Below are 22,966 nucleotides of genomic sequence, written 5' to 3' on the forward strand. Positions count from 1 at the left end.
CAGATCAGTCCAGACACCTGGGATGTACCAGAGCCAAATTACCGAGGGTCGGAACCAGAGAGTCCCGCTCGGAGTACTCTCTCTCCAAAACCCCCCGATTCTGCGGCCTCTACATCCAGCCTATAGGGGCGGATTTTAAAAAGCATTTACTCGAGCAAAACTGGTTTTTGCTCGAGTAAATACACTTTACTCAAGTAAGTGGGCTTTTCAAAATTGCTACAATATATGCCATTGAATTGTCCATAGGATTTACTCAAGTAAGTGCACTTTACTCGAGTAAATAGCTTTTGAAAATTGCTACGATAGTATGTCACAATTACATGCGTAACTCCTTTGAAAATGACCCCCATAATGTCTAGTAAAAGTGTGCAACGACTTCCAAGTCGCCGCCCTGCAAATTTCCTGAGGCGACACTTGAGAGGATTCCGCCCACGAGGCGGCGTGTGATCGCATCGAGTGAGCCCGAAGCCCCAGGGGAACAGGTTTCCCTTTCAGAATATACGCCGAAGAAATGGCCTCCTTGAGCCAACGCACAATCGTGGTCCGGGAAGCTGCACCACCCCTCTTTGGGCCAGAACACAAAACAAAGAGGTGGTCTGAAACCCGGAAAGGGTTCATAACCTCCAGGTAACGGAGGAGAACCCTGCAGAGATCGAGTTTCCGTAAATCTTTCGCCCCAGTGTCCGATCGCTCCCCTTCCGGAAAAGCGGGAAGCTCAACCGACTGGTTCAAATGAAACGCCGACACCACCTTCGGTAGAAAGGAAGGAACCGTCCTTAAAGATACACCTGAATCCGAAATCCGTAAGAACGGCTCCCTACATGACAGAGCCTGCAACTCCGAAACTCGTCTCGCTGACGCGATCACGACGAGAAAGACCGCCTTCAGAGTAAGATCCTTTAGCATTGCCCGCTTTATCGGCTCAAACGGCGACGAGCACAAAGCGGAAAGTACCCAATTGAGATTTCAGGACGGACAAGGATGATGCAACGGAGGACGTAAATACTTCGCCCCCCGAAGAAAACGCGCTACATCCGGATGAAGTGCCAGGGACACCCCTTGCACCTTTCCCCTGAGACAGCCGAGCGCCGCTACCTGGACCCGAAGGGTACTACAAGAGAGACCTTTCGAGAGACCCGCCTGAAGAAAAGCGAGGACATTGGATATGGACGCTGACATAGGGTCCCCCTTACGATCCCTACACCAGTCCTCAAACAGCACCCAAACCCGAACGTAGGCTAAGGATGTAGACTGTTTCCTAGATCTCAACAAGGTGGCTATCCCCGCCTCCGAATATTCTTTATTCTTCAAGCGTTTCCTCTCAAAAGCCTTGCCACGAGACAGAAGTGATCCGCGTCCCCCAAACAAACGGGTCCTTGACAGAGGAGAGCCGCGGGTCCATGAAAACGAAGGGGAGTAGATCCGCGAACCAAGGCCGCCTTAGCCAATCCGGCGCTACCAGAATCACATCCGATGAATGCAGCTCTATCCGCCGAAGAACCTTGCCTATCAGGGGCCAAGGAGGGAACACATACAGTAACACGTCTGTGGGCCAGGGAAGCACCAGCGCATCGACGCCTTCGGCCCCTCGCTCTCTCCGTCGGCTGTAAAAGCGTGGAGCCTTTGTGTTCTGAGTGGTTGCCATCAGATCCATGTATGGCGTCCCCCACCTTTTGCAGATGAGGTGATAAGCGACCTCCGCCAGTTCCCATTCTCCTGGATCCAGATGATGACGGCTGAGGAAGTCCGCTTGGACATTGTTGACTCCGGCGATGTGAGACGCCACAATGTTGCTGAGATTCTGCTCCGCTCAGCTCATCAGGTGCTGCGCCTCCTCCGCCACTAGCTGGCTCCTCGTCCTGCCTTGGCGATTGATGTACGCCATGGTAGTTGCATTGTCTGACAACACTCTGACCGCCTTCCCTCGAATCAGCGGGAGGAAGGATTGCAGCGCTAGCGCTACCGCCCTGGTCTCCAAGCGACTGATGGACCACCATGACTGAGCCCTGGACCACTGTCCCTGCACCGAGCGTCCAAGACAGACCGCTCCCCAGCCAGATAGACTGGCGTCCATCGTGACTACTGTCCAGTTGGTCATGAGCAGGGAAACCCCGCACGACAGATGGTCTGGATTGAGCCACCACTGAAGACTGGCCCTCGCCTGGGCCGTGAGTGGGAGCGGGAGGTGGAATTCTTCCGACACCGGCTTCCATCGGGAGAGCAATGCTGATTGCAACGGACGTAGATGAGCAAAGGCCCAGGGAACCAAAGCTAGCGTTGATGCCATAGAGCCTAAAACCATCAGATAATCACACACCTGAGGAATCCGTAGCGACAATAAATGCCTCACTTGACTCTGAAGCTTCCACACACGCTCCTTGGAGAGTGACACCTTGCCCTGCTTCGTGTCGAACAGCGCTCCCAGATACTCCAAGGACTGGGTGGGGACCAAACGGCCCTTGGCGAGATTGACCACCCATCCGAGGGAGCGCAAGAGCTGTAGGACTCTGTCGACCGCCTGTCAACACAGTCTTTCGGACTTGGCCCGAATGAGCCAATCGTCCAAGTAGGGGTGCACCAGAAACCCCTCCCTCCGGAGCTATGCTGCCACCACTACCATCACCTTGGTAAGCGTGCGGGGAGCGGTGGCGAGACCGAAGGGAAGAGCTCTGAATTGGTAGTGTCTGCCCAGAATGCAAAACCTGAGGAACTTTTGATAGAACAGCTGGATGCCTATATGAAGGTACGCTTCCGTGAGGTCCAATGAAGCCAGGAATTCGCCTGGCCAAACAGAGGCTACCACCGACCGAATCGTCTCCATTTTGAAGCATGGAATGCGAAGACACCTGTTGACCCCTTTCAAGTCTAAAATTTGTCTGAACGTGCCCTCCTTCTTTGGCACAACGAAGTAAATGGAGTACCGGCCCTTCCGTTGTTGCCCCGGGGGCACGGGGGTTATTGCGCCCAGGTCTTCCAGCCGTCGAAGAGTGTCCCTCACCGCTACACGCTTGCCTTGGCCCTTGCAAGGTGACACGAGAAACTTGTCTGCCGGAATCCGTGCAAAATCTAAAGCATAACCTTGACTTTTCACGCTGAGGACCCACTGGTCCGATGTTATTTTGGTCCATTCCTCGGCAAAAAACGCCAACCTTGCTCCTACGTTTGGCACGACCGACGGGATCTGCCGCGAGGAATGGACCGTCTGCGTTTCATTGGGATGCCTTGGACCCCGTTCCCGACGAGGGTCCACCTTGCCTCCCAAACTTTTTCCCCCGAAAGGACTGAGACCACGAAGACGACTTGGAGGACCCAGAACGGTAAGAGGAACCTGACGATCTCGGCGGACGCGACCTTCTATTGCCCCGAAACCGGGACTGATTGGTGAAAGCAGTCCGAGCCCTGGGCCTGTCCTCAGGCAACTTAAAGGCCTTGTTTTCTCCGAGCGACTGCATCAGGTCATCCAACTCCTTTCCAAACAACAACTTCCCCTTAAACGGTAGCGAACCAAGGTGAGCCTTAGAGGACCCACCGCCGCCCAATTGTGGAGCCAGAGGAGACGGCGCGCGGAAACCGCTGAAACCATGGCACTGGCCGACGTCCGCAGGAGGTCATACAGAGCATCCGCACTATAAGCGATCACCGCCTCCAGGTGATCCGCCTGCGCAGATTCCTCTTCAGAGAGATCTGCAATGGCCTGGAGCACCTGGGCCTAGCGCAGCCCTGCCCGCAGGGCAAAGTTACTACAAATAGCCGCGCGGACCCCCAGAGCCGAAACCTCAAAAACCTTTTTAAGCTGCAGCTCCAGCTTCCTATCCTGGATATCCTTGAGTGCCATGGCCCCTGTGACCGGGATCGTTGACCTCTTCGTTACTGCCGACACCGCTGAGTCCACTCTGGGAAGGCGAAGGAGCTCCAGCACGTCCTCTGGAAGTGGATACAGCTTATCCATAGCCTTACTCACTTTCAGGCCCAACTCCGGGGTATCCCATTCCCGGAACAGAATGTCCGAAGCCGAGAAGTGGAACAGGAAAGCCACTGCTGGACCCGTAAGGCCCAATAGCACCGGGTCCATTTTGGCCCCCGGCCGGGACTCCACTGGTGGTGCATCCACACCAAGCTCCTGAAGAATGGCCGGAATAAGTGGAGCTAGTTCCTCCTTCTGGAACAAGCGAACTACCCTCGGGTCATCACCATCCATCGCCGGCATACCCTTGCCGGTACCGGGCTGGACTGACCTCTCTTCATCCGGCCCGTCGGCCCCCCCCCAAGGGCCCTACAGATGGGTCCGCTTCATCCGATGAGGTAGAATCGGTGTCAGAGTCCTGAGGGATACCCCGCACAGGGCGCTTCTCCCTCGGCGGGTCCGAGGTTCTCCGGGACCTATCCCCAGCTTTCCTCTTCCGAGGCCCCGACTGTCCGTCTGAGCCCCCCGAGGCGCACGCCCTACTCGCCTTCCATTTGGATCTTTTATATTTCAGAACCTTGCGTAAAAGAAGCGCGAAATCCGAAGAAAAGGAAGCCTCCGAACCCGAAGATGCCTCCTCTAGACTAACTTCCACCGGCGATGCAGCCCCCCCTGGGACGCCCCCCCTGGGACGGCCGCTGCTGCGGGGAAAGCGCGGGAGGCATGCCGCCATTACCGACAGCCTTCCGCGTGGCCTCCCGAACTGCACTCAAAATGGCCGCCGTTCCCGTGCTAAGCGGGAACGGCTCAGCACTGCCTTCCCCGTTCTGCCCGGCGCGCGGTGGCGATAGCGCCGGCCGAGACCGGCCCCCCGACCGGCCTCGGACGGCCCCTCGCCACCCGAAACACAACTCGAGCAGATGCCCTTGTGCGACAACCGCGCGCGCACCGAACCGCACGCGCAGCAAGAAGATCCCCTTGGCATTTATTTATTTATTTATTTATTTATTTAAGGCTTTTATATACCGACTTTCTTGATACAAATCAAATCAACTCGGTTTACATCGAACTAAGCAGAACTATAACCAACCAATCAACAAGTGACAATTTTAAAGGAGCATAAAGTTACATTATAACAAGGACGCCTTAACTGGGAGAAGGAAAAAAAGAGGGGGAGAATGAAGATAAATTACTATATACAATGGAATATGGGAGGGAGGCAAGGAGCCGACCTCATGATGACCTGTGAGCATGATTAGCATTTGTTTATTTACATAAGCGATTTGAAAGTTCTAAATCAGGCTGTTGGGCTAGTGGCGGGGAAGGCTCGGCAGAATAGCCATGTCTTTAGTTTCTTTTGAAAGTTAGTAGACAAGTTTCCTGCCTGAGATCCGGAGGCATGGTGTTCCAGATGGAGGGCCCTGTGGTAGAGAATGTCCTGTCTCTGATATTTGAGTGGGGTACAACTTTGATTGGGGGAACATGTAAGGATCCCTTGTAGGCATCTCTTAAGGGTCTGGTCGTCGAGTGCAGTTTGAGAGGGTGTGAAAGATCTACTGGGGTCTGATGGTGAATATTTTTGTGGATAATTGTCAGTGATTTATGAAGGATCCTGAAGTTTACTGGGAGCCAGTGAAGGTCTTTTAGAATGGGGGAGATATGTGCTCTCCGATTAGTGTTTGTTAAAATTCTCGCCGCTGCATTTTGGAGCAACTGGAGAGGTTTTATAGTAGAAGCCGGTAGACCTTGCAAGATGGAATTGCAGTAGTCTATCTTGGAGAAAAAAAGCGTCATCTTGGAGAAAAAAAGGCATCCACAAAGCGTCAAAACAGAGCCGGATTAAATTAATTAAAATTAATTAAAATTTAATTAAATACCCGAACGGCGAAGGCGACGACGAAGCACGGAGAGTCAGCGAGGCCAAGCAGAAGAAAAAAAACAAGCAACACTTTTTTTTTTTTTTTACTTGCTGCCACTGTCCCTGGTTCTGAGCCTCCTGCTCCAGCGGGGGTGAGTGAACCAGGCTCCCCGGTGTCACCCCCGACGCTGCTACCAGAAGAAGGCCGGGTCCTCGACCCTTAGCAGTGGCCTCAACCAGAGGGGGATGGTCCCCTCAGAACCTTCCAACCCCCCTGGGAAGGTCCCAGGGCGAGGGAGTATTCTTACTTCTTTTCCTCTCCTGCCTTCTATTATTATTATTATTTTTTTTTTCAAACTTCTCACCAAAGAAAAACAGATTCCTGACTAACTAACCAAGCTACCCAGGATCCCAGAGGCTGTGGGTGAACCTGCCCCATCTGCTGGAGACAGAGTAAGACTGAGGGGCTGTGGGTGGCACCTTACTATATGTAGGGGAGCCCGACAGGTCTTGCTCTGTTTCCATCTGCTGGTGCGGAGTCACAACCCAGGTGTCTGGACTGATCCGGGTACGTACAGGGAAGCTGCTTTGATGTTTTTGTTTCACTTCCTCATCTGACTGAGTCACTGTGAGCTGTGTTGCTGTCCCAGACCTGACAGTAATAATCCGCATTGTCCTCTGCCAGGGCCCCGGAGATGGTTAATGTGGCAGTGTTACCGGAGTTATCACCGGAGAATCTGTCTGGGATACCTGACTCTCTCCTGCTATCTCTATATATAAGCAGCCGAGGGGCAGTGCCAGGCTTCTGCTGGTACCAGTGCACATCCTTACTGCCAATATTATTCCCTGAGCAGGTTAATCTCGCGGTTTGCCCGAGGGTCACGTCCACTGAGGATGGCTGACTCAGCACATACTGAGCAACTGCATCTGACAAAAAGGTGAGAAAACATCAAAATCATTATTAGCTGAAGTTAAATTAACATATTTTGGTCAATAAGAAACAAGGAGCTATAAGAATATAAAATGTCAGTGATTTCTCTTAAAACTCTTCCCCTTACATGCAGATTGCAGGAAGAGCGTGAGGAGGAGAGGAGCCCAGGACATGGTGCAGGAGGGACCCAGAGAGCGCAGTTTTCTGGGGGAGCCTCCAGGTCTTTCTTATACCCCTGAGCAGCTGTGACCCTGCCTCTTCATGGAAAAGTGCTCTCCTCTTATTGGTTCTTTCTGCCACAGGCCCCACCTTGCTCGCCTTTCATTGGCCCCTACTTCTGCAGGTTTCTCCTTTCTTCTCATTGGTTGCTACTTGCTGGCTCCTCATTAGTCGCTAGTCCTTTAGGCTCTCATAATTTTGGCTGCTGCAGCAGAGACTTCACTTTTTGAGCTATGGGCAGGGCCACTGGACAACTACAGAAAATAAATCTGCAAAATTTGGCATTTTCAAACTTCATCACCAGTTTTGCATTTTTCCATCCCTTTGTTCCTGGATTTAGTCTAATTGTTATCTGGGCTGTGATTTTATATCTCTGACTGCTTCATAGTATCTCAGTGGGTAGATATCAGAAAGGGGTGTGGGGGAAACTGAGCCCCCACAGCTGTCACAGTACAGAATGTGAGAATTCTGGCCCTGAAGCAAAGTCATTGTAGAGAAGAAATTCTGCTGGAAATAGAGCTAAACACTACTTCAGCAATTTTCAGTGGTGTGCAAGTACTCTTGCTTTGAAACTATGTACAAAGTGCACGGGTAATAAATACCTGTGGACTTTGCAGATATGGGGCAGCTTAAAGGTTGCCCCTCAAAATGGCAACAACAAACCATACAGGGCTTCCTTTTTTTATTGCCATTCACATCTGAAAGCTATGAGTCAGGAGGCGCTGCAGTTTTGACCATAAACATTTGGTGAATCTGGTACATACCCCCATCAGAAGGGGGCGATGTGAGGCAGAATCCTATTCTTTATTTCTTTATTTCTATTTGTGCTGTGTTGCTGGTGATCCACATTTCCATCAGTACAGCGGGGTACCAGTGACTTAATGTGTATGTAGGGCCCATAGAGAATAACATTAACCCTGCTAGAGCCCACATTATTTATCTCGGTGTTTCTCACATCCGGGAACTTGTAGCCTGAGGGCAACCCATTCCAGGGAGAAATGGAGATGTGGCTATCACTCACCTGAAGCATTACACGCTTACATTTCCACTGTACTGGTGGTTTCCTGCTAATTATCGGGTAAAACTGCAGAGCTTTGTGTGAGGAGGGTGGGCTGGAGCCATGAGGATGGCTATAAATAAACAGAAGTAAAGGAGGGTGCCAGAAGCGATGGCAAGATTGTGCAAGTAACAAGTGACAGATCTTTATCCAAATGTATGTAGGAATGACAGAGAGTGACCAAGAGCTGGAGATCATGTAATAATCACATGTAAGGCCACCAAAGGGCTCCAGGTTAACAGGGATTGTGCCTGGTCCTGGTTTTCTCCCCTTGCTTCTACAGACTTGAAAAGGTACATTTTGGAAGGAGTTTCAAAAATCCCACTAGTTCCACTATCCCCGATTTATCCAGCTAGCTCAGGGGAGGTACAGGGTGGAATGAATTTATCTGGATAAGTCAGGCAGATAAATTTAGGGCTTCCTCAGAGCAATCCTAGCTGGTTAAATGAATCCAGGTTAATCATGTTTATTCTGCGGTGTGCCTGAGTTGCTGAATATCCGGTATAAATTAGAGGTGGCAGTAGTGAGCTGGAAGTGCCCAGCTGGGCTGTAGTCCCTCAGATACTGGAACAGCGATCCCAGGATGGCTGAGCTGTAGAGAAACTAAATATAGTGAGTAGGCAGGGTATGCAGAGTTCAAGTATAGAATCTCGATGGTAACTCTCACACGATAGTCTCATAGAAGCCCAGGAGCTGGAATGAATTAGGCCCTCAAGGAGCGAGTACCTGGTTCCAGGGAAAGCTCTGAGAGAGAGATGGTAACTCACTGATGTTGTAGGCAGCGACGGTTTCCTGGCAGAAGAGATATTCAGAACCAAGTCTGAGAACATGGGCCCTCAAGGAGCGAGTACCGGTTCCAGACTGCGACCTGAAAAGCAAAGAGAGAGCGAGGCCCCGAGGAGTGGGTACCCCTGGTAAGTCCGAGGAGGCAGAGCAGCTAAGGTAGAGTAACCCTTGCTAACTCGATTCGTTAACGTTTGAAGAGACCTTAAAAATCCAGAGCGGATGACGTCATCTCAGGGGGACGCCCCTGAGGTTCGCGCCACTGCTGGTACTTCAGTCGGGGCCGCGCCGTGTGCCTGCCCTAAGGCTTCTGGTAAATCATGGCGGAGTGCAGCGTCGAGCTGGTCCGGGGACGCCGGAGGGAGACGGCAGAATGACGCCACGGCAGCCAACCTTCCATAGAGCAGAGAGGGAGTCGCCACAGAGGTAAAGAGGGCGGAGTGGAGACGTCGGGCAGCGACGGTCGCAACACCTGCCAGCTGTAGTGGGAACCAAGGACTTTGATGTGTAACGTGGCAAGGGAGAGCATCGCTCGCCTACAGAAGAGGTGTCCCTTCGCCCAGACCTTCGTCCACCTCCAGCGCATCGTGACCCCTTGGAGAGCACCTCCGTGATGCACAGCTTTGACGTGCTGCAGGCACCTGCGGTGGAGGGGACGCTTTCTCCAATTCTGCTGGCCAGTTTGATCTCATCTTCCAGACCTGAGAATGGTGGCGTTTCTTCTGAACGGGTCCCTGGAGTTACATCCATGGTAGAACAACTGACCTCGAAATCGGTCCTGGGCTCTTCTCAGCCTTGTTCATCTCGGGAGGTTGTGGCTGCTGTAACTGGTGAGTCCTGCGCTTTTCCATCTCGACCTGAGGCGGTCACTGTAGAGGCCCTGTGGGACCTGGTTGCTAGTTTTGGAAATTCCTTAAAGTCGTTAAATGCCAAGTTTGATTCCTTCTCTTCAAGTTATCATCAAGAAGTCTCTGATATTCAGGAGCAAGTTAATGCTACCTCTGTTAAAGTTTCTGAAGTTGAAAGCTATATTCAAACTATTCAAGAATTCACCACTGTGAAAGACCGTAAGATACTTTCCAGACGTATTGAATTTCTGAAAAACAACGTGAGACATTTAAACTTGTGATTTTTTTTTAGCTTCCCCAAAGTTGTGGGGGAAATTCCTTTTTCTACGCTGAAATGGTTTCTTCAAGAGGTTCTTGGATTCGCACCTGAGAACTTGCCTTCAGTTAATTCTTGCTACTTTCTTCCAAAAAGAACTTGGCAGTTACCTCTGGAATTCAGGACAATTTGTCTAATTGACGTTTTAGGTAGGAATACCTTACTTGTTTCCTTTATTTCTAAATCAGATTTAAATAAAGTGATGCCTAATTATTTTCAGCATTTTTCTTCTCTGTTTTATGGTCAACCTGTTAGGATTTTTCCCGATCTGGCCCAGGTTACACAGATTAGGAGGACAGGGTTTCTGTCTTTCCAGCATGAGGTCTCCTCTTTAGGGTTTTCCTTCGCACTTCATTACCCTTGCAAATGTGTTATTAAAAGAGGTGATGAATGATTTATTTTTTTTATGCCTGAGTAATTGCAATCCTTTCTAGAAGCTCGTAGACCCTTCACTTCCTCTCCTACACCTCAGTCAACTTAGAGCGAATATATTATTATGCAGCTAGTTCCAACCATGTTAATGCCTTTTCTTTTTAATTTTATTTATTTCCTGTATTACTCTCCATTGTTTTCTTTTTCCCTCTATATTTTATTCTTTTTCTTTTTCTGATTTGAATCGATAATTATAATGTAATTATGTCATCTTAATTTCTTTTTTCCTTTTTCATATAATTTCCATTGTAAATTATCCTTATGTTTCTCCTACAAGCAATTTACTTTGCTTGTAACTTAAAATTCCATAAATAAAGAGAAAAAAAAAAAAAGAACGATGCACTTTATTCACTATCACCAAAGTATGGGGGTACTAGTGGTCCCATTTTATCTCATGCTCTCTCCATACGCACTGGGCAAGGGACGCTCTCACCTATGCCTCACAAAGCGGGAATCACTTTTTTTATCCCTAAATCCAACAATGCAAGTCTGAACAAGCTGAGCTTGAGTTTGCGCTAATCCTGGGATTTCAGCAGCCACAGCAAATGTTTGACCACTGTTGTTATACTACATTGTTTGTTTTTACAAAACCCTGTTACTTTGATTTATGGTTAATAAAACATTATAAATTTAAAAAAAATACTTGAAAAATCAGTCCTTACCCAACTGGAAAATCATCTTGAAGACAAAAAGACCATTTATCCTAACCAGTTTGGATTCCGGAAAAACCACTCAACTGAAATTCTCCTTCAATCCTTAACTGATAGCAGATAAAGACCAAAATGCTCCATCTAGTCTGCCCTGCAAGTTTTATTTTTATTTCTTTAAGGGTAGTAGCAACTGCCGCTCTGTGTAGGCTACCCCCAAGCCTTCTGTAATTTTCAGGAATAAGAAGAAAATCTGCAGACAATCATGGAGAGGAGACCCCTCAGTAAGTCATTGTCCTCCCTCGCACGAGGATGGGGAGCACTGTGTGTGTGCCCTGCTCCATGCCCACCACTGCTCGCCTGTGCACGGTGCCAGGCACTGAGTAATGGAGCTGTTTCCAGGGTTATTTGTTGAGAAGATTCTCCCTCGTGTCACACCACAGACAGGTAAAGCAAGGGAATCACTACAAACTGGTAAGAAGATGAGGCACTGTGGTCAGATTGTATTTAGGTTTCCCCCTTGTGTTGGCAGGAGATAAAGGATAAACCCAGGATGATTTTGATGGGATGGAAGTCTCACCGGATTCTCGGTGCGCTCTTAGGCAAATCAGAGGCGCTCTTGACAGCAAGTTCCTGTCTGAAGGGAGAGTTTCCTGGTCCTAGCTCTGGCTGCTCCACATTGAATTCACATCTAAGGGTGATGCTGCAGCTGCCATGCACACCCTGTTCATATAACCCAAGGCAAACAGCATCTTGCACCGAGTTTAGGTTAGTTTAGTTTCGTTTATGAAAAAGTTATCAATTGCTCAGTGTGCAAGCCTCTGAGAGATTTACAAGGTTACATACATAATTAAATACATCAAATAAATAAGGAAAACACATATCACAACACTACATTAGACTCAAAAACATTAAAGTAGTCAGGCAAAAATAAAGCAGAGCAAAAACTAAAATCCTGACAATAAAACCTTATTAAGGACACCCTATTAAGAATATGCTGCATTACAGAACTGCTCATCTAAAAGGGTAGGTTTGTAATTCAGCCTTGAATTTCTTGCTGCAAGTTTCTAGTCTCAGTTCTACTGGAAATGATTTCCAAAATTCAGGAGCTGTACTGAGAAGGACCTCTCTCATGTTTTTTGCAGATGGGCTCCTTTATGTGAAGGTATTTCCAGCTTGCCACAGGTAATAGAACGCACATTTCTAGATGGAAAGTAAATCTTTAGAAGGGCTTTAGACCAGAGAATGAATGAAGCTGGAGGAGACTGTGCACCATGACTGCAATATTGTATTTTTTACACCTATAGCAAGCTACTATAAACCAGGTTCCTGCCCCCACAAGCTTATTATCTGTTGGAGCCTCACAATGTGGACTGAGCTGCATCTGGATGGATCTGAGTGTTATGTTTTAGACCTGTCAAAAAGGGGTTTTCAACCCTGTAGAGACTGCAAACCACCTGCAGCCAAAACCCCTGTGTGCTCTCCTGTGAATTGCAAATATTCTGCAAGAACCAGCATCCAGCACTCACAGTGTTAAAAAGCTGGGAAAAGGACTGTACTGTTTAGCTTGCCCAGAGATCAGTATTTTTATTTATTTATTTAAATGTATAATATACCGTCATTCCATGTGAAAATCACTGGTTCATAATGGTTTACAGGTAAAACATTCATAATTATAATGAGTGTTATAAGGTGGATAAACATTCATAATAAATGGAAGTAATACAATGGTAGAAATATAACATGAGAACAAAGCTACAGTATAGGGGTTTGCGAGGGGGGATTATTGTTCATGACTTATTTAGGTTATCTGAGTCATGGGGAACTGGGTGCTTGTCAAGTTGAAGGCATTTTTGAATAGCCAAGTTTTAAAGTCGCTTTTGAATTTCTTTTTATCCAAAGTTCTTCTGGCATGGAATTCCATAGTTTTGGGCCCGCATTTGACATCAGTCTATCTCTAGTTAGTGTTAGATGAGAACCTCTTAAGTTCGGGATTTCTAGGAGGCCTTTGTTCTGTGATCTGAGAGTTTGTGGGGGGTTGTGAGATTTAAATGTTATTCCTAGCGGATCATTGTTGTTCCGGTTCATGTTATTGAATAGAATTGTTAGAACTTTGTAATGTATTCTTGACTGGACAGAAAGCCAATGCAGAGCCATCAGTATTGGGGTGATGTGGTCAAATGTTTTTGCTCCAGACAATAGTTTGGATGTGGCATTTTGTAGTAGTTGCAGAGGTTTTAAATGACTAATTGGAAGTTCTAGAAGTAATGAATTACAGTAATCCAGGTTTGAGAAAATAAGAGATTGTAAAACTGTTCTGAAATCTTTTGTGCTTAGTAGAGGTTTCAATCATTTCAAAATCTGCAGCTTGTGGAAATCAGATCTAATCAGTTTGCTTATGGGGGCTTTTATTGTTAAATTTCATCGATTTGGACCCCTAGGTCTCTCACTTGGGTTGCTGGGGTTACTTGGCAACTTCTGAGATCTATGCTGGGGGTATAGATTTTTATGGGTTGTGGCTCAACCAAATTATTTCAGTTTTTTGGGGGGGTCCATCAAGAGTTTCCATTGAGCTAGTTTTTCTTTTCTTTTAATCATATATTCAGAAATTAGTGATGTTATTTTTTCAAAATATTTTGTTAAAGGGATATATAATTGTAGATCATCTACATAAAGGAAGATGTTTAAACCCAGGTCTGTTAGTAATTTGCATATGGGCAGCATCCTTGTGGTACACCAGTTGTGCTTTGGAAAGTGTTGGTCAAGTGATTGTCGAGTTTGACTTGGAATGATCTATCTGAGAGGAAAAAGGTGAACCATTTTAGCACATTTCCAACAATCCTGATGTTTTTCAACTGTTGGCATAGCAGGTTATGGTCAACATTGTCGAAGGCAGCTGTTAAGATAAATCAGGACTAGGCAGTATGATTAATTTGAGTCAAAACCTTGTAAAATAGGATCAGTTAAGGATTGAAGAAGAGTTTCAGTTGAGTGTTTTTTCCGGAATCCAAATTGGTTAGGATAAAGTGTCTTTTTGTCTTCAAGATGATTTTCTAGTGGGTAAGGACTGCTTTTTCAAGTATTTTTTTTTTAATTTATAATGTTTTATTGACCATAAATCAAAGTAACAGGGTTTTATAAAAACAAACAATGTAGTATAACAACGGTGGTCAAACATTTGCTGTGGCTGCTGAAATCCCAGGATTAGCGCAAACTCAAGCCCAGCTTGTTCAGACTTGCATTGTTGGATTTAGGGATAAAAAAAAGTGATTCCCGCTTTGTGAGGCATAGGTGAGGGCGTCCCTTGCCCAGCGCCTATGGAGAGAGCATGAGATAAATGGGGCCAGGCAGGTGACTTGTCTTTGCAAATTCCGTAGGTCCCTTGAGAACCAGAGTTGCTTAAAGTGATCTACAATTACTTGGGCGTCTGTGGCCCTCCTCAGTCTCCTACCATAGAGTCAAGGGAGCCCATGCAAAAACCTAATGACCCCCAGTTCATTACCAGTCTCGGACACCGATTTTAGCTCACTATGGCCCCTCCCCCAGCGGTGTGTGTTCTCTGGTGAGGATGGACAGCCTTCTGCCAGGCTCAAACCAGCACGGTGATCCATGACAAATCTTTCAATTTAAAGAAGTGATGGGGAAGTCTGCGGCCAGCCTGCAGGGTAACAGGAAGATGCTCTGGTGAATAATCTGAAAGGGCAGGGAGAGGCCTGCTGTTCCACACCAGTTCCTGCTACTTTCTGTTATCCTCACAGATTCAGGGAGCCTCTGCTTCTGTGGCAGAAATGATTTCATTCAGCTTAATGAGCAGAACCATCAGTCAATTCACTAATTCACTAAAGCCATTTCATTACAGAAAGGGAATGGAATGTAACAGCTTTCACTCTCCCCACAGCTGAGCTTTATTTTGCTGCAAAGCCAATAAGTCTTCATCATATTTACATGAAAAGTGCACTTCCTATCTTGGGATCCATAGATGTGACATAATTAGTATCATTCAAGCATCAAATAACCTTATACGGTCCTGCCTGCCCAGTTATTCTGAAGCTTATTTTGATGCAGTATGACTAGAGCTGATCCTCTCTGCTCCCGGCTTTACAATCATACTAGGTCTTTTGCTTTATTACCATTTTCTTTGTAACTTTATCTTCTAGTTAATCAGTTACCCCTTGTTTCAATGTAAACCGGTACGATAAGACACTAGTCTTGAGTATCGGTATATCAAAAGTATTTTAAATAAATAAATAAATAAATTTTACTTGTCACTGATTGTAACCCAGGGACATGAAAAGCTGGATGACCCCAATGTCTTGTATGTGTGGTCTGTGAGTCTTTCTCTGAGAATTGTGGGACCCCAGGTTTGTGGAGTTGCAGTGTCCCCAGAAACAGCCTCAGGGAATATGGAGAGTCTTGTCTGTGAGTCATAACTAGACTGTGAGCTTCACGGAACAGGGACTGTCTCTCATGCATATCTCTATAGCGTTGCCTGCCTCCGGTATAGCACAGAAGTTGTAAACAGTAGTAGACGGAGCTTCATCTATTGGATGTGGTACAGATAATGACTTGCCCACCACTGTGGGTTGGGGGAGAGAGGCAGAGGTTTATGTCTTAGTTCCCCAAAGCACTTTATCAATGTGGCACTGAAATGTGCTGCCACTGCCATGATAAGTAGCACAGTAATAATCCGCATTGTCCTCTGGCAGTGCCCCGGAGATGCTCAGATAGCCACTGTTACTGGAGGAGTCCTTGGACCCAGAGAAGCGACTGGGGACCCCCTCACCCTGGTGCTTGTTAGAATCAGAGTAGAATCTCAGCAGATATCTGGGAGGGCTCTCAGCTTTCTGCTGGTACCAGTATACATGGTAACCCCCAATGCTGAAGCCACTGCTCATAGCACAGGAGAGTCTGACAGTCCCTCCCGGAACCACCGACACTGAGGCCGGCTGAGTCAGCACCGGCTGAGAGCTGGAACCTGAAACAGTGACATCAAGAAAGAAACTGTTATAGGAAGCAGATCCTGCTAGAAACCTTTACTCAGAATTATACAAAGTGATCACACGTTTCAGCTTTGCATTATGGGAGGTCAGGATGAGTAAATCTGCCCCTTACATGCGCAGCACGTGAGCAGCGTGAGGAGGAGCGGAGCCCAGGACATGGTGCAGGAGGGAACCAGCAGAGCGCGGCTTTCTGGGGGAGGCCTCCAGTTCTTTCTTATACCCCTGCAGAGCTGTGACCCGGCCCCTTCATGCAAATCTGCTCCCCTCTCATTGGCTGCTGCAGGCTCCTCCCTCATTCTCACACTCACTGGTCTTGCACCAGGGCATTCCCTTAGTTTCCTCTCATTGGTCACCAGTCCTGCAGGTTTGCACTGCAGAGAGTTTGCTTTCTGGGCTATCTGCGGGGTCATTGGACGAATACAGACAATTAGTCTGCAAATTCCAGCGTTTTCAGACTTCACCACCAGTTTTGCATTTTTCTTTGCCTTTGTTCCTGGATTTAGTCTAACTGTGTTCCTAGCTGTGATTTTCTATCTCTGACTGCTTCATAGTATCTCAGCAGCAGATGTTACAAAGGGTGTGGGGGAGACTGAGCCCCCGCAGCTGCCACAGGATAGAATGGGACAATTCTGGCCCTGAAGCAAAGTCATCGCAGAGAAATTCTGCTGGATATGGGGCTAAACACAACCATTGGCAATTTTCATTGAAGGTGTATTCTTGTTTTGAAACTGTGTGCAACGTGCATGGGTAATAAATACTTGCGGACTTTGCAGATATGGGGCAGCTTGAAAGCTGCCACTCAAAATGGCAACAACAAACAATACAGGGCGTCCGTATTTTATTGCTGTTCACATCTGAAAGCTATGAGTCAGGAGGCGCTGCAATCTTGTCCATAAACGTTTGGTGACACTGGTACATACCCCCGTCAGAAGGGGGCGATGTGAGGCAGAATCCTATTCTTTATTTCTTTATTTCTATTTGAGCTGTGTTGCTGGTGATCCACATTTCCATCAGTACAGCGGGGTACCAGTGACTTAATGTGTATGTAGGGCCCATAGAGAATAACATTAACCCTGCTAGAGCCCACATTATTTATCTCGGTGTTTCTGACATCCGGGAACTTGTAACCTGAGGGCAACCCATTCCATGGAAAGCATTAGACGCTTACATTTCCGCTGTATGTGGTGCATTCCTGCTAATTTTCGGGTAGAACTGCAGGGCATTGTGTGAGGAGGATGGACTGGAACCACGAGGATGTCAGCAGCCAACTAAAAACACGTATAAAAATATGTAAATTATTACCAACACTAATAAAATATTTCAAAACAGCAGATACATCACATCCAATAACAAGGATAAAAAACAAATCTCCCACTCTCCATTCCTGGGAACTTTAGATTTCCAGTCTCTCATACATGCACACACATGTGCGCAGGCACTCTCATAGACACACACATACACCTACATTCACACAAAAACCCTCTCATATATACACGTACGTACACACACACACTCTCATATATATACCTACACCACCCCACCACCTTCTCATACACACACACACACACACACACATGCACACTGGCTCCCTCTCTGTCAAGCATACATATACATGTGTCAAGCATAGGCACATGCTTCCTCTCTCTCAGCACACATGCTTACACATATACATGCTTCTTGTCTCTCAGCACACATGCTTACATGTACACACACACACGCTTCCTCTTTCTCAGCACACATGGTTACACATGTACACGCTTGTTCTCTCTCAGTACTCATGCATATTCGTACACACACACGCTTCCTCTCTCTCAGCATACATACTTACACACACACATACACACATACTCTCTCTAGCACCACGCCCCCGGGCCCGCCCCCGAAATGCAGCGTCACTCGTGGCATGCCCCCCAACACACCTTCGACACGCCCCTCCATGCAAGCCCCGGGACTTACGCGCGTCCCGGGGCTTGCGCGCACCGCCGAGCCTATGCCCTTAAGCAAAGTCATCGCAGAGAAATTCTGCTGGATATGGAGCTAAACACAACCTTTGGCAATTTTCAGTGAAGGTGTGCAAAATACTCTTGTTTTGAAAATGTGTGCAATGTGCCCGGGTAATAAATACTTGCGGACTTTGCAGATATGGGGCAGTTTGAAAGTTGCCACTCAAAATGGCAACAACAAACAATACAGGGCGTCCGTATTTTATTGCTGTTCACATCTGAAAGCTATGAGTCAGGAGGCGCTGCAATCTTGTCCATAAACTTTTGGTGACACTGGTACATACCCCCGTCAGAAGGGGGCGATGTGGGGCAGAATCCTATTCTTTATTTCTATTTGAGCTGTGTTGCTGGTGATCCACATTTCCATCAGTACAGCGGGTTAGCAGTGACATAATGTGTATGTAGGGTCACTGGGGAATAACATTAACCCTGCAAGAGCCCACATTATTTATCTCGGTGTTTCTCACATCCGGGAATTAGTAGCCTGAGGGCAACCCATTCCAGGGAGAAATGGAGATGTGGCTATCACTCACCTGAAGCCTTACAGGCTTACATTTCCGCTGTACGTGAAGCATTCCTGCTAATTCTCGGGTAGAACTGCAGAGCTTTGTGTGAGGAGGATGGACTGGAACCATGAGGATGGCAGCAGCCAACTAAAAACACGTATAAAAATGTTTAAACTATTACCAACACTAATAAAATATTCAAAAATAGCAGATACATCACAACCAATAATTAACACTAGCAAGGATAAAAAAAACAAATCTTCCACTCTCCATACCAGGAAACTTTAGATTTCCAGTCCTCCTGAGATTGTGGTAGATTGGAGGAAGGTGCACAAACTTTAACCTCTCTCACACACACATACATGTGCGCAGGCACTCTCTCTCATAGACACATATACACATATATTCACACAAAAACCCTCTCATACACACACATATACAAATATACACACATTTTCTCAAATATATACACAGTGGGGTAGATTTTATGAATGTACGAGCGGGCGTACTTTTGTTCATGCACCAGGCGTAGCCGCACGTATCTTATAAAATCCGGGGTCGGCGCACGCAAGGGGGTGCACATTTGTGCAACCTGCACGCGCCGAGCCCAGCGCGCGCTGCCTGTTCCCTCCGAGGCTGCTCCGAATGCCCTGGTGGCCGGGGCCTCTTTCAATTGAGCTGCTGGGCGAGATGCAGAGCGGCCTCGGGGGGAACTTTCCTTCCGCCTCCCCTCACCTTCCCCTCCCTTCCCCTACCTAACCCACCCCCCCCCCTACCTTTGTTGGCAGATTTACGCCTGCGGAAAGCAGGCGTAAATCTGCGCGCCGACCCGGGGGCTGGTCCAGAGGCCTCGACCATGCCCCCGGGGCGGCACCACGCCCCCGGGCCCGCCCCCGAAATGCAGCGTCACTCGTGGCATGCCCCCCAACACACCTTCGACACGCCCCTCCATGCAAGCCCCGGGACTTACGCGCGTCCCGGGGCTTGCGCGCACCGCCGAGCCTATGCAAAATAGGCTCGGCGTGCGCAGGTGGGGTTTGGGGTAGGTTTTCGGGGGGTACGCGCATACCCCTTTGAAAACCTACCCCATAGTATACACACACCCACCCTCTCATATATACACATACACAAACACACTCTCATATATATACACACTCCACCTCCATTACCCTCTCATGCACACATAAAAACACACCCCACCACCTTCTCATACACACACACACACATACACACTGGTTCCCTCTCTGTCAAGCACATATACACATTTATTTATTTAACATCTTTTTTATACCGACATTAAAATACACATCATATCGGTTTACATTGTAACGAAAGGTTGAAATTACATAGAACAGGGGAGGGGAGAACCGGGAGAGAATATGAGTAAGAGAGTAGGGGCTCTGGGGAGAGCCTGAAAAGTCAAGCAAAGGAAAGGGGAAGGGGGGAATGAACATGTTTCCTCTCTCTCAAGCACAGGCACACGCTTCCTCTCTCTCAGCACACATGCTTACACACACACACACATACTCTTTCTAGCAGGCGTGCAGGACTGAACCCTGCCAACATGGGGCCTCCTTTAGTTGGGCCGCTGGGCAGGATGTGATCCCCTGGCAGTCGTGATGCCTCCTCTATTGGCTTCTTGGTATCCACAGGGCCTCCTCAATTTCGCTGCAGGCAGGATGAATGCCCTGGTGGCTGGGGCCTCTTTCAATTGAGCTGCTGGGCGAGATGCAATCCCCAGCGGCCACGGGGTCTCCTCCATTTGGGCTGCCAGGTGGGATGGGATCTCCTGGTGGCCACAGGCCAATTCTCCCCTTCCACAGCCCAGCTGGTCTTACTGTGAGCACGGGGCGGGGAGGGGTACGAGCTGTGTGCGACAGCACAGGAGCACAAATTAGGGAACATTGCGGGTGGCCATGTGCTTTCTTCAGCCACCGGGTGAGATGGGAAAATAAAGACCCATCCCCCTCTCAGCCCTCGTTACACCATTGCCCGGAGGTTTCTGCTGCTGATCTGAAGACTCGGCAATTCCTTTACAATTCCAGAGTCTCCGGGCCAAATCTGGAGAGTTCCCAAGAACGAGGGTGAGGTGGGTGAGGCAGGATGGTTTCAGCGGCAATTTTGCCACCTCAGAATCTTGCCCCCTGAATCGGCCGCCTCACCCTGCCTCATTATAGAAGCGCCCCTGCCTGGAACATCACAAGCTGAGCCAGGATAAGGCAGTGGAAGCTGCTTTGATGTTTTTGTTTCACTTCCTCATCTGACTGAGTCACTGTGAGCTTTGTTGCTACTGTCCCAGACCTGACAGTAATAATCCACATTGTCCTCTGGCAGGGCCCCGGAGATGCTCAGATAGCCGCTGTTACTGGAGGAGTCCTTGGACCCAGAGAAGCGACTGGGGACCCCCTCACCCTGGTGCTTGCTAGAATCAGAGTAGAAGCTCAGCAGATATCTGGGAGGGCTCTCAGCTTTCTGCTGGTACCAGTATACATTGTAACCCCCAATGCTGAAGCCACTGCTCATAGCACAGGGGAGTCTGACAGTCCCTCCCGGGGCCACCGACACTGAGGCCGGCTGAGTCAGCACCGGCTGAGAGCTGGAACCTGAAACAGTGACATCAAGAAAGAAACTGTTATAGGAAGCAGATCCTGCTAGAAACCTTTACTCAGAATTATACAAAGTGATCACACGTTTCAGCTTTGCATCATGGGAGGTCAGGAAGAGTAAATCTGCCCCTTACATGCGCAGCACGTGAGCAGCGTGAGGAGGAGAGGAGCCCAGGACATGGTGCAGGAGGGAACCAGCAGAGCGCGGCTTTCTGGGGGAGACCTCCAGTTCTTTCTTATACCCCTGCAGAGCTGTGACCCCGCCTCTTCATGCAAATCTGCTCTCCTCTCTTTGGCTGCTGCTTCTGCAGGCTCCTCCCTCATTCTCACACTCACTGCTCTTGCTCCAGGGCATTCCCTTAGTTTCCTCTCATTGGTCACCAGTCCTGCAGGTTTGCACTGCAGAGAGTTTGCTTTCTGGGCTATCTGCGGGGTCATTGGACAAATACAGACAATCTCCAAATTCAGGTGTTTACAGACTTCACCACTAGTTTTGCATTTTCTTTGCTTTTGTTTCTGGATTTATTCTAATTGTGTTCCTAGCTGTGATTTTCTATCACTGACTGCTTCATATTATCTCAGCAGCAGATGTTACAAAGGGTTATGGGGGAGACTGAGCCCCCACAGCTGTCACAGGATAGAATGAGACATTTCCGGCCCTGAACAAAGTCATCGCAGAGAAATTCTGCTGGAAATAGGGCTAAACACTACCTTGGGCAATTTTCAGTGAAGGTGTGCAAATACTCTTGTTTTGAAAATGTGTGCAAAGTGCACGGGTAATAAATATTTGTAGACTTTGCAGATATGGGGCAGCTTGAAAGTTGCCACTCAAAATGGCAACAACAAACAATACAGGGCTTCCTTTTTTATTGCTGTTCACATCTGAAAGCTATGAGTCAGGAGGCACTGCAATCTTGTCCATAAACATTTGGTGACACTGGTACATACCCCCGTCAGAAGGGGGCGATGTGAGGCAGATTCCTATTCTTTATTTCTTTATTTCTATTTGTGCTCTGTTGCTGGTGATCCACATTTCCATCAGCACAGCGGGTTAGCAGTGACATAATGTGTATGTAGGCCCCTGGAGAATAACATTAACCCTGCTAGAGCCCACATTATTTATCTCGGTGTTTCTGACATCCGGTAACTTGTAGCCTGAGGGCAACCCATTCCAGGGAGAAATGGAGATGTGGCTATCACTCACCTGAAGCATTAGACACTTACATTTCCGCTGTATGTGGTGGTTTCTGCTAATTCTCAGGTAAAACTGCAGGGCTTTGTGTGAGGAGGGTGGGCTGAAACCACGAGGATGGCAGAGGCAGTAAATAAACAGAAGTAAAGGAGGGTGCCAGAAGCAATGGCAAGAGTGTGCAAGTAAGTGACAGATCTTTATCCAAATGTATGTCGGAATGACAGAGAGTGGCCAAGAGCTGGAGATCATGTAACAATCACATGTAAGGCCACCAGACGGCTCCGGGTCATCAGGGACAGTGCCCGGTCCTGGTTTTCTCCCCTTGCTTCTACAGACATGAAAAGGTACATTTTGAAAGGGGTTTTTAAAAATCCCAACAGCAGGATTTTAAAAATTCACGCTCTCCATACCTGGGAAGTTTGATTTCCAGTCATCCTCAGATTGTCATGGATTAGTAGAAGAGGAATGCACAAACTTTCTCCTCTCTTTCTTTTATACACACACACGCTCCCTCTCAGACAAACCCGCAGGCATCACCAGCTTTTCTTTGGTTGGGATCTACCAGCAACATCAGGCCCTCATCTTCATTTCAGCTGCTGGCAGGTTGGAATCCACCTGCAGCACTCATTCTCTCACACACACACACACACACACACACACACAT

At 48.0% G+C, this 22,966-nt stretch overlaps 1 protein-coding gene and 2 gene segments (V, D, J or C); all 3 read right to left on the reverse strand.

Annotated features, from left to right (window-relative positions):
* LOC115100802 overlaps window positions 1-22,966 on the reverse strand; it is a 68,368-nt gene that overhangs the window by 31,332 nt on the left and 14,070 nt on the right.
* LOC115100800 overlaps window positions 1-22,966 on the reverse strand; it is a 79,867-nt gene that overhangs the window by 20,245 nt on the left and 36,656 nt on the right.
* VPREB1 (V-set pre-B cell surrogate light chain 1) lies at window positions 20,706-21,309 on the reverse strand. Its single transcript, XM_029619691.1, has 2 exons — window positions 21,245-21,309; window positions 20,706-21,107 (listed from the first exon to the last, which is right to left on the reverse strand). The coding sequence occupies exons 1-2, from the start codon at window positions 21,288-21,290 to the stop codon at window positions 20,761-20,763; spliced, it is 393 nt and encodes a 130-aa protein (XP_029475551.1). The 5' UTR covers window positions 21,291-21,309; the 3' UTR covers window positions 20,706-20,760.

This window comes from Rhinatrema bivittatum, chromosome 11 (assembly GCF_901001135.1).
Source record: "Rhinatrema bivittatum chromosome 11, aRhiBiv1.1, whole genome shotgun sequence".
NCBI classification, from domain to species: Eukaryota; Metazoa; Chordata; class Amphibia; order Gymnophiona; family Rhinatrematidae; genus Rhinatrema; species Rhinatrema bivittatum.